Source organism: Colossoma macropomum, unplaced genomic scaffold, assembly GCF_904425465.1.
Source record: "Colossoma macropomum unplaced genomic scaffold, Colossoma_macropomum, whole genome shotgun sequence".
Classification (NCBI taxonomy): domain Eukaryota; kingdom Metazoa; phylum Chordata; class Actinopteri; order Characiformes; family Serrasalmidae; genus Colossoma; species Colossoma macropomum.
Window position 1 is genome coordinate 20,694,238 of NW_023494788.1, and position 12,215 is coordinate 20,706,452.

The window sequence follows — 12,215 nt, forward strand, 5'->3', positions numbered from 1 at the left end:
ATTATATTAACAAATGAAATCATTCTTTTAAAAAAAGAACTGTTCCAAGGATACTCTTGAGCACGGCAGCCTTACGTATTATCTTCTCAGATGCCTGAGATTTTTACTTGGAGACCATTGGTATAAAACTATTTCTGTCTTTAATAGTTAATCCAGGGAAAATTGTGAAATTAATGAAACTAGCGACAGCATGAATACTCGATGGAATTTATTTCCTTTCTCTCCTGTGGCATGAAAGCAGACCAAGAGTGCATGAAATGGCCCAGTTTTAGTGTGTAAAGTCTCAGCCTCCCTTGGGCTTTGGGAGGAACGAGAGCCCCCGCATGAGAATTATAGAGAGAGGGAGAGAGAGAGAGACAGAGTATTGTTCTGTTCCAGGATTAGCACCGAGATAACAAGCCCGTGAGCCGTTTTAATGTTACTGTCACCTCCTGTCTGAAGAGCAGCCCCAGCCAAGTCTACTGGCAGGTAATGAGCTCCTCAAAGCTGTTGCTACCTCGAGGAAGCGAGGGATCACAGATAAAGGGACCAGAGCAGGGAAAGAGAATAAAGTAAACCTGTGACAGGAGAAAGAGGAGTGTGCAAATCAAATTATGGCTGGAACAGGAGGTAGCGGGTTTGCAGACGGGAGCGAGAGAGATGACTTGGTTTGCGGAGTGAATACAGTCTCCGCCATGGAGGGAGAGAGAATGGAGGAGCACCAAGAAAACCGAGGGGCATAAACAGTGTCAATTAAATGACAACACTTCAGGGCAGGTGCTGAAAGCGAAATCTTGCAGCAGCCACGGCACGCTGGGAGAGCCTGAATAATACCCTTGCAGAGAGCTGGAGAGTTGCCATCAGAGAATAAATCCACAGGCAGGTGAGCTTGTTATTGAACGCACAGTCTGCAGAGGTCTCCAGTGGGACCTCGCACTGTAGGGTGGCCAGGCATGGTGGAGAGGTGCAGGCTCTGTAGCCCTGCGCCCGCAAACATCCCATAAATAAAACATGGCCAGATTTCAAACACAGCCTGCTCACCTGTGGGACGCTTCTGAAAAATGCAGAGAGAACCGGAGGGTGGATGAAGGAGAGAGGACGAGAGAAGCTGGCACTGGTGGCTCAGCACTGTGCATCAGGAACTGAAAGATTGTTGCTTTCCCAGGGCACCAGGGTTGCCCGAGTTGTTAATGTGGTGCAGCACTGTAGGGCTACAGGTCGGAACGTTATTCTCATTCATCCTACTGCTGAAGCTCTGCCCTTCAGCCAGGCACTTAACCCCGGGCTGTTGCACCACTACCCTATACCCCTGACCAAGAACCTTGAAGAAGAAAAGGATGACTTTAGACCTCCACAGCCATTGAATACAAGCAACAAGAAAGAGATTCATAAGATTTCTGTCCTTTATTGAGCTCAATTCTGTATTGATTTCCAAAGCAGTAGTACACTCTTTGAACAGGAGGTTCTTTAGGTTCTTAGGAAAGGCAACAGAATATATCGTCACTGTCCAATGAAAAACAAGTATCCCCATAATATTAATTTTACAGGAGAAGGCAAAGAACAGTTTTACCTTTCAAAATAAGTCAATGTAAAGAGGTTTTGTTCCAAGTGATTTTAGAGCATTTCTATTGGTCCATTCATCATGAAATTTTTACAAAATGTAAAGGAGAGCTGGTTTGTTGAAATGATGTAGAAAACTAAAAATCAACAATAATGGAGATGCATGGTTTTGATTGGACAGCGATGACATTTTGGCATCTGCCACACATGCCATGTTTTAGAAGAGGCTTCAGAGACATGGTGCAGCCTACCCTTACAAACAGTTGCTGCTGTTTTGTTGTGGTTGTTAACCCTTTAAAGTCCCAGGCTTATAAGCTAATAAAGCTGATAATTCAGTAGTTACAGGGACTGGTTGAGCTATTCTTATATTTATAGAAGTGTGTAATAAAGTGACCTGCCTTCTCCCTGACTGTCTATTTATGTGCTTTTTCTGCTGGTGTGGGTAAAAGAGCACTTCTCATGGCAGAAATGATGACCTCTCCCATGTCTCCTTCTATGCCGATGCCATATCATCGCTGTCCGAGAACATGCATCTCCATGCATTTCCATTTTGTCAATGCTAATTTTTGTGTCAAAATCCCAGCTCTATTTGCATTGTGTCAAAAGTTCATGAAAATGGACCAATGGCAATGATCCAGAAGGATTCTGAATAAAATCTGCATTAACTTACATTGAAAGTTAAGAAGATTTAACTCACATTGAAAGTTTTGTCACATTGAAAGTAACTCACAACAAAGTTTTGTACTGACAGCAACTATCCGATGATGTGGTTATGTTCCAAAATGCATTAACCTCTTAAAATCCCAGGCTTATTACATACCAAGATTCAGTAACTACAGTAGAGTATAGGATAGTATAAGTATAGGATTTTTTAAATAAAATTGAAGCCTCTATCAATACATGTCAATATCAATATAATGATTCCTTTGATTCAAACTTTGGCACACGACTGAAGGGATGAGGCAGAGGCTTCTTCTGCCAAGTTACCCTAATATGAAAAGTGATTGCAAATAGTAGTTCTTTAAAGATCCTTTTTTAAAAAATCCCAAGTAGCACCGAAATAGCTTATGTTATTCTTACAAGCCATAGAACCTTGGTCCTATAAAGAACATTTTGCTAGAACTGCAGATCATAGCTGTCAAAAGTAACACCAGGGATACTCAACCTGCCAAGATAACAGACCATCTTTAGCAAGACACACTCGCATTAACGTGGATGGCACTGAGTAGAATCTCAAGGGCAGCAGTTACTGGTACTAAACAAAAGACAGCACCAACCTCAAAGCTTCCTTTATAGCCAGACCATCAAAGCAGGAGAACTTGATAAGCTCCACATCCCTTGAAACTGATCTTATGGTCCCAAGGTCCCCTGGTGAAAGACCCATTAAAAGTCAATCCACTGAGAAAAAAGTAACACGCGACTTAAATATGTCGTCTGGAGATAAAGCCGGTTAGATATCAACTGAGTTTTCTGGCATCTTTTCTTGTTTGGCATTTATTGAATTAATTAGAAACTCAGTGGCCTGTACTGCTGCCAAACGGAGAGAAAAAAGATCAAGCTTCCCTTTTTCTGAGCTTCATCCTTCTGCGTCTGCTGGCTCCTTGGTGCTTCATTTAAAAATTTAAACACACATTTAAACAGATCACTTCAGGCTCCTCTCGCAGTTGGCAGTGAATTGTTATAGTTGGACGAGATTAGATTATGTTACCGATGCTTTGGCATCAGTTTAAGCAGATCTAGAATCTGTTTGATATTTTATTGTATCATTTTCTTGCCAGTCATGTTGTTGCCTGCCATCTCGTAGTGGTCTGTTACTACTTTATGGTGCATTGAGCCTTACTTAATTCAGGTCAAATTCAATATTTTTCTCCTGATTCTGAAAAAAAGCCTGGGTGTTCAGAGACACTGCTATTGTAGTTATAGGGGTCTGACTGAAACAGACTGGTGAAGTTTTCAATCCAGTTTGGCTTTATTTGCAGACAGAATTTAAAAGTCCAAACTACATTTGGTTCATTCTAGAAAAGGTAATTTTTTTTTTTAATATCTTGAAATTTTAATGTTCAGCACTTAAAAGTATTTCAAGACAGTCACTTTCTTAAGACATGGATGTTAACTGCACTACAGTTTTGCTATTTTGAAAGTGAAATCTTTGATTCTTAAAATCTTAAAACTGCACTGAACACAGATTTATAATTCTAGAATTATTTTGTTCTTGTAGTTGAAGAGAAATTGACAGTGGGTGTGGCTTAACTGGAAATCTGTATGAGGTGCCGATGTGGAAGTGGGTCCATTTACTTATTGGAAGCCATAGAACAGGAAGAAATGGTTTTGGCTTTTTAACAATTTTCTGTGCCAACAACAGGATTAATGATAGTAGTTGTAAGAACAATGGAATAGAAATACATGTAATACATGAAATACATAGATATGATGTCAAACATGTGGAACAAGTATGACAATGAAAATGCACAGATGTGAGTTTTATTACACACTTATAACCTAAGTGTAACCTAAGAATAGCTCCCCCAGTTTGCATTGGAGTCCCTGTAGTTACTGATTAATAAGCCTTAGTATGTAATAAGCCTGGGATTTTAAGGGGTTAATGTTAAAGAGGTTAGACCTCTTCAAATTTGACGTTACTTCACATAATTTACAGGTTAAAGTTTGAAAATTAAGATGTATTTTTATTTGAAAAGATTTTTTTTCATAGAACTTCACATCCATAAACCATTAGTAGCTTTTATTTTTGTGACTGTGGCAGACAGAAGAAGGCGCTCGCAGACAAGGCGGCAGTTAAGGGTTCTGGGAGTTGTAGTCTGAGGCAGCAGCTTCGGCTGTAGTTCCAGCCGTGCCGGAGGGAGATGTGACACTTTTTCAAGGTGTGCCTTCTGTAGTAATAATAAGAGCACAGCAGTTTTGGGAATGAAAGTCCTTACCCAATAAATAAAGAAGTAAAGAAATAAATAAATAAACATCTATTGCATTCATGCTGAGAGCCTCAGTGTTGAAGTCCAGGGACACCAAGTATTATACAAAACAAAATAGTATCGAGCATCTGCTTAACAATTAACTCAATCAGTAATCAGCACTGCTAAAGCTCTCCTCCACTAATCACTCATCATTAACACATGCTTGCTGCCATCAATCACGAACCACTGTGAGGCATGGAATGACCTTTTATTTTCAATGCCAACATGTATGGTAGTAGATAGCTGACGACAGTTTAAGTGACCCTTATTAGTCCCACACAGTTTAAGTGACCCTTATTAGTCCCACAACAGGGAAATTTCACCTCCGCATTTAACCCATCCGTGCAGTGAAACACCTCATACACACTAGTGACACTAGTCACACACACTAGGGGCCAGTGAGCAGACTTGCCCGGAGCAGTGGAAAGCCCTATCCATGGCACCCGGGGAGCAGTTGGGGGGTAGGTGCCTTGCTCAAGGGCACTTCAGTCATGTGCTGTCGACTCAGGGGATCGAATCGGCCTTCCGGTCACAAGGCTCGTTCCCTTACCTCCAGCCCAGTTGACCGTTGACGACAAACCAGATATTGCATAGTTTCCAATCGTGCAGCGACGCAAAAACAACACTTATTTCCAACACCAACACGTAAACTCAACATTAGAGTGATGAACAATGGCGTTGTTGGTGCTCCCTGTTGGCAAAACCCCTCTGATTAAGAGGGGATAGATACTTGGATCAATCTTATCCTTTGTTGAACAGTGTGTTTATATTCGCGGATACGCATAGCAGGAGGAATCCTAGCTCTGGTAGTATTTCCAAGTCACTGAATATCTAGATTGCTCACCACAAACAAGGTCATCACCCACGCCAAGCCTCAATGAAGAATGTGACAAGCAGAATTCCTATCAGGATGGTCAACCAGCCATAGCAGTGAAAGCCCATCACCGCACGGCAGGTCACCCTGGACGACGGTGAATGTGTGCCATGATCAACCCTGTCACATTTTCAATTATGCAGGAACACACTCTGGGGTGAAGCAGGGCAGATGTTGGACACCATGTCATTACAAACAGGACTCATGCACTGCCATACATCTTGATTGAAATGAGATGGAAGCAAATAAACAATATCAGTGATGGATTCCTGATAAATATCATGTCACTCTCTTGCATACTTATTAAAGGATCAGTGCATGTGGAACACAAGCTGCGATTGTGGTGAGCTTATTCATGAAGAAGCCCTGAGGTCTGATCACTGGAAATGCAAGGACTAGAAGATCCTATATAAATAAGCAGTAAATGAGTCCGCTGGAATGTTTTTGAGTGTGATATGAAGAGCAATTATACTTATGAATATAGTAGCTACTTGGACCTTTACATTCATCAGGTTTCGAGCCCTGTGAAGTTGATAGATCACAGCGACGCTTTACAGTGACACATCTGGTAATGATGCATAATGCCATTTTTCATGCATGGAAAACTCGCTAGCGATAAAGGAATTCCTAATTTATTCAACACGGGCAATTCTCATTGGGCGCGTGGCGGTGCTTTGAGTGCTCCCATGGCGACCTGCTTCACAGTGTTACCAACATTTAGAGTTTCTATAAAAGAATGAGCAGATTATGTGTAATTGTTTAGGCTCTCTCATCATGCTCAGAGTGGACGTGTGTACAGTCCTGGTGAGATACACACTCTCACACACACACCGCCGACCTTCGTTTCCCTTGGGGAGTGGCAGGCAGCCATTTATCTTTTATTCATTCTGCCATTTCTGAGGCAGCTTTTCTGTCACTCTGGACTGTCAAAGTAGAGGCCATTCAGTGATGTGTGGGACTTAATGCTGCACACACATGTGCATATATGCGTATATCATATTTATTCCACACACACACACTTTTATTTTGTACCTAGTCAGGATGTGGGTTGCACATATGTCCAGTATCTATTATTACAAGTGTTATATATCATTACTGTGTCAAAACAAAGCCTTGTATTGCTAAACTTTGGCAACAGAAGGAAAAAAAAATTAATACAAGTTAAGGTGAAAATATTTTATTACCAGTAATTTTGGAGCATTTCTAATGGTCCATTTACCATGAACCTTTCACACAGCTGGCATTTTAAAATGTTGTCCAAACATGAACAGTGACAAAAATGGAGATACAGTTTTCTCAACAGTAAGGATTTGTAGATATATATACTTTCATATAATATTGTGTCAGTTTTGTGTAAGTACCTATGCATAATAATAATAATAATAATTGCTCATTATATGCAGTACTGTGCAAAAGCCAGAGATCACCCCTCATTTATTTCATTTCCATTAAGTACAAAAAAGAAAAGTACAAAAATTTTGAAAATATGCACGTAACAAAGAAAATCACAGAAGCCTAAACAACTAAATATAATACAATTTTCCTGTATTTATTGTGTTCACTCTTTGCTCAGCTCCTGTTCTTTCCAGGAGACTCACTTTCAGGTTTTCAGAGAAATCTGCAGGGATATTTTTCCACACCTCCAAAGTTCAGTCTTGGTTAGATTTTGTGCTTCTCACAATCCAAGTAATTCCAAACAAATTAAGGGATGTTGATGTCTGGACTCTGGGGTGGTCAGTCCATTGTTCTGAGGACACCAGCAGCTTCTTTGTTTGATTTGCAGCTTCTTGACAGCTACACATCCTTTCATTTCGCTGAGTTGTCTTCTCACAGTGGAAGGATGGACAGAAACACCTGTGGATGTTTTCAGATCTGAAGCAGCTTGATTTTCTCCTCTCTCTCAAAGACGAAAGTTTTAAGTGCTGTTTATCTGATGGTCTGATGGGGACAATTTTGGTGTCTAGCAGGAATTGTGGAGTTGCTGAAAGTCTCAGTAATGATTTTAACTCTGGTTTTGGAAACTTTTTTCACTTAGCTTTAAACTTTAACTTTACACTTAGAATTTTGCACACACACACACACACACACACACACACACACATATATATAAACACACAAAAAGCAGGTAAAGCATTAATGTGAAAATGAGCTCTGACTGTTTTGACATCTGTCAGTCCAGAAAACCCAGCTGCTACTCTTCTGTTCTTTCTGTCATTCTTCATACTTTTCATTCTGCTTCTCTGCTTTGGGCCCAGGAAATTAATGATCTAATGTCTAGATAGTGTCGGAAACAAAAACAAAAAAAATGTCTAACTCTAGGTAATGATGAAAATGTTGCATTTGCTTTAAAGCATCAGTTGACAAGATTGTTTCTTTAATGTGTGTATATATATATATATATATATATACACACACACATATATATATATATTTATATACATACTCAGTTGTAAGAATTGTTTCAAGTGCTTAACACCTTCATCGTGGCAGTTTTTCACATGCCATTACTAAGATGGCACAGTTCTTTGCCAACTGTCTGTGTGTGAAACATAGAGAGACGCTCTAGTTCATCAATGGCAGCACGCAGATGTTGTGTCCTTTTGTTCTTATGTGATGGGCACATTGATTGAAGTCAGTGTTTGCACTTGTGGGGAGAAACTTGACAAATAAAGTCATTTGTTATTCACATGGATCTAGAACACTCACCCTGTTGTTACTATATGGAAAAAATATTGTACTTCATATTCAGTCTTGCACTGTTATGAGTGACAATAACCCTACTTTAATGAGCGAATCACTGCTCAGATTTTGACAGTTGGGAGCATTTCAAGTAAACAGTTACAAGGAGTTTCTGCTAGCATTCCACTTCAACCCTCCTCCAGCGCCACAACACTGCCAATCAATTGAGTTTACGTGAGCTGCACGATCTATAGTACTGTCATGTTGCTGATCTTTGACTGATATTTTTTTATTGGTATGACAGTTTATAACAGTCAGTGGATGTTGCTATGCAGATATTCTAGGCTTTATGATAACTGTATATTATATAGAGTCTGTATATACATATATATAGTCTCTGATACATAAGACATATCATTTACATTACCACATTTGTGTTTAGAGGTGCTTACAATGGTTAATCAGGTTTTATTAATGCTTATATCATAAACAGAAGAAATATTGTACTGGAGAAGTAATGTTGGACCACATGAATATGTCATTCATGGCCTGCCTGGCTTCAAATCACTTGGCCTAGCCAAGCTGGCCACAGTATTAAAGCATAAGAGAACTTTCATAATAATGCTACTCTTTTTTGGGAGCTGTGAATAAGAATATAAGCAACATAACTGCTAAAATTATTCTTAATGCTGTAATAATGTGGCTGTCAGTAAAATGCTGTAATGAACTGCTTTTGACTAGTATGTGACATATACTGCATATTCCTCAGAATGTATTAAAAGCTCCATAAACATACTCATTTATACAGCTATAGATCATGAAATTGAGTTATAAAAAAATGGAGATATTCTGGTTTTGATTCACACTTTCTCCAGGCCAAAAAGAGGGCACAGCTCGAATGTGTCCAAAGAGTGGACACTGGACCAATTCCTGTTACATGAACTTTTGAATTAAATGTTTCACATTTCAGATATTGAGAGATTTTGACATCACATAAAAACACTTGACATTATACTATTAATTTATATGGGGAAAAATGAGGATAAAATTGGCGTAGGGTTTAGGGTTTTATTTATCTATCCATCAAATAATGTCCATTTGGCAGCTGTAGCTACCATAGCACAGGCTTCCTTTCTATTAACAGGTCTAGTATATCAAGGTAGCCCACCTTAACCCCCGAAAAAATGGGTGGCATGCTGGTTTTTTTTTAAAAAAAAAGGCTGATTTGTGTTTTTGGTGGCATATTTGTTTAATTAAAAATGAAGATATATTTCTGCTTACAGATCATTAGAAGTGCCAGATCCATTCCTGTTAGCACTTTTACTTAAACTAGCCCTTAGTTACTATTTAATGAATGAAGGATCACAATCAATTAAAGATCTTTCAGTGAACCTAAATTTCACATGCATAAAAAGTAGCCCTTGTATAGAAACTGGGCCTAAACTTTTCTGCTACTTCTGCAAACACTGTAGTTTCATGTCACTGCCAATGTCAACAGACCTCTGAAGTCATGCATCGTTCTGTAGTCGAAACGCCGCTGTTACATCCTGTGGCGGATAAAATTGCCCCAAAGTCAATATGTTCTGTCCTGTGTTGTTTAGCAATAAGAGTATGCACTGAAATGGTGGTGCATGAAAGTACATCTACTATTAAACTTCGACACTATTGTAAACCAACACCGGTTTAAACTGCCTAAAACTGGTGGGGTTGCCAGTCTTATAATGTACACTCTTAAAAGAGATGGTTCTTGAAGGGTTCTTTAGTAAAGACAATGGTTCTATATAGGACCATGAACACTCAAAGAACCATTTGCATGCTTAATTGGTTTTGCATGGTAAAACGGTTCTTCAGATTGATGAAGAATGTGTTGTATATGGCTGTATATAAAACCATTGTCTTTACTAAAGAACTCTTGAAGAATCATCTTCTATAAGAGTGCAAATTTAGTGCACAGCAGTTTTAGCTCACGTGTAGCAATAATTGTATTTAACAGCCATGAAATTTACAAGATCCAGCAGCGTTTGGAAGAACAGCAAAACATATGGGCTTTGGAACTTTATATCACCGCAGGTCATGACAGTGGTGACTTTCGGAGACACTATTATTTTTGTCATAAACAAGACCAGCTTGGACTTAAAGTCCCGAATATGGGCATGATGCCAACTACAGAATGACGATTCGATTTTAGAGCTCTGCAAGTTTTCTATTTGCTCTCACTGTTGAAGACACTGTGATATACAACAATTCACAAGTTCGGAAATAGTGTTGTCAATAATGTAAAACCAGTTTGGTTGCAGAACAATGTATAAAATCATTATAATTTGTTGTGAGGACTCTTCAACTTCAAACGTTTCAAGTAAATTTTGGAAGTTTTAGATGAGTCCAAAAAATTTAACGTTCCTGATGCCTCGTATTTAGTGGTGATCAATCATATAATTTGACAAGAAATGTATTTAGGATTTAAAAATGTCTTGTCATTCCCAAGAAACCATGAAATAATGCATAAAACAACTAGACAAATCTTTGTGTCTAGGTCAGGATACCACAATAATCCATTAGAACACTTTGTTTTGAAAGTGTTTAAGTTACTACTGAATAAAATAATAATAAAATAATTACGTAGATACCTATAGGGGACTTCACAGTATTCTTAACATCATTTCTTTTGGCATCTCCTCCCTACAGATGATAACTGTCGTCTTGGAGATTATAAGACACTGAAGACCAAAGTTCTGGACCTTCACGCTCAGCGGTATCTGGCACCAAGTAACCGGGACAGCTATGAGAAGAACATGGCATCCAGGAAGCGCGTAGCTGACCTGATGTTCAAACGTTTTGATGCTGACGGGAGTGGAAGAGTGGACAGCAGTGAGCTTTCACAGGTAGGAGATGCCAATTTTGTTTCGTTTATTTTATTTGAACTCTTAAAAGTGGCCATGGGAGTCCAGATCTCCTTTACATCAGCCAGTCTGAATTGCTTTCCATGTTGTTACTGAATAATAAGCCTTTGGATGATATAATGAGTCTGGGATATGAAGAGGTCAGAAACTAGCCATATTTATTGCTCATTTCCTGCGCAGAAAACTAATATATGGACAATCTATTACAATATACACTATATGGCCAGAAGTATGTGGACACTTCCTAATTATGGAATTCAGGTGTTTCAGTCACACTCGTTGCTAGCAGAGGTATAACATTAAGCAAAAATAGCCATTCAGTCTCCATAGACAAACATTGTCAATAGGATGGGTCATAATGAACAGCTTAATGACTTTAAATGTGGCACTGTCATAGGATGATACTTTTACCACAGATCCGTTAGTGAAATTACTGCCCTCCTACATCTACCGCAGTCAACTGTAAGCGCTATTATTGTGAAAAGAAAGCAACTAAAAGCAACAACAGCCCTGGGCCACTGAGTACTGAACCATGTAACGCATGAAAATTGCCTATTCTCTGTTGTGTCACTCACTACAGAGTTCCAAACTGCATCTGGAAGCAACATTCATGCAAGAACTGTCTTAGGAGCTTCATGAAATGGGTTTCCATGGCTGAGCAGCTGCGCACAAACCTAATATCACTATGTGCAATGCAAAGTGTTAGGTGGAGTGGTGTAAAGCACACCAGCTACTGGAATCTGGAGCAGTGGGAACATGGTCTCTGAAGCAATGAATCGTGCCTCACTCTCTGGCAGTCTAATGGATGAATCTAGGTTCTGCGGATGCCAGGAGAATGCTAGGAGAATGTACAATGTCAACAGTAAAGTTTGGTTGAGGAGGGATAATGGTCTGGGGCTCAGACTCTTAGTTCTAGTGAAGGGTAATGTTAATGCCAGAGCATACAAAGACAATTAAGAAAGTTACATGCTCTCAACTTTGTGGGAACAGTTTGGGGAAGACCCTTTCCTGTTCCTGTTTGACACCTTATACACAAAGTGAGGTCACTGTCTGACAGATTTGGTCTGGAGGGACTCCGGCGGCCTGCACAGAGCCCTCACCTCTTTGAACCTCATTGAACACTTTTCAAATTAACTCGATTGTTAATTGCAGCCCAGGCCTTCTCATTAAACGTCAGTTGATGCACGTTTCATTGAATGAGCACAATTTCCCACAGATACACTCTAAAATCTTGTGGAAAGCCTTTCTAGAAGA

General features: G+C 39.5%; 1 protein-coding gene across 1 annotated transcript in view; it reads left to right on the forward strand.

Annotated features, from left to right (window-relative positions):
* The window catches only part of fstl5 (follistatin-like 5), a 225,944-nt gene that overhangs the window by 112,668 nt on the left and 101,061 nt on the right, over positions 1-12,215 (forward strand). Inside the window, exon 5 of the mRNA XM_036568782.1 lies at positions 10,747-10,943. Within this exon, the coding sequence (XP_036424675.1) occupies positions 10,747-10,943 (197 nt within the window). The remainder of the gene's footprint in view (positions 1-10,746; positions 10,944-12,215) is intronic.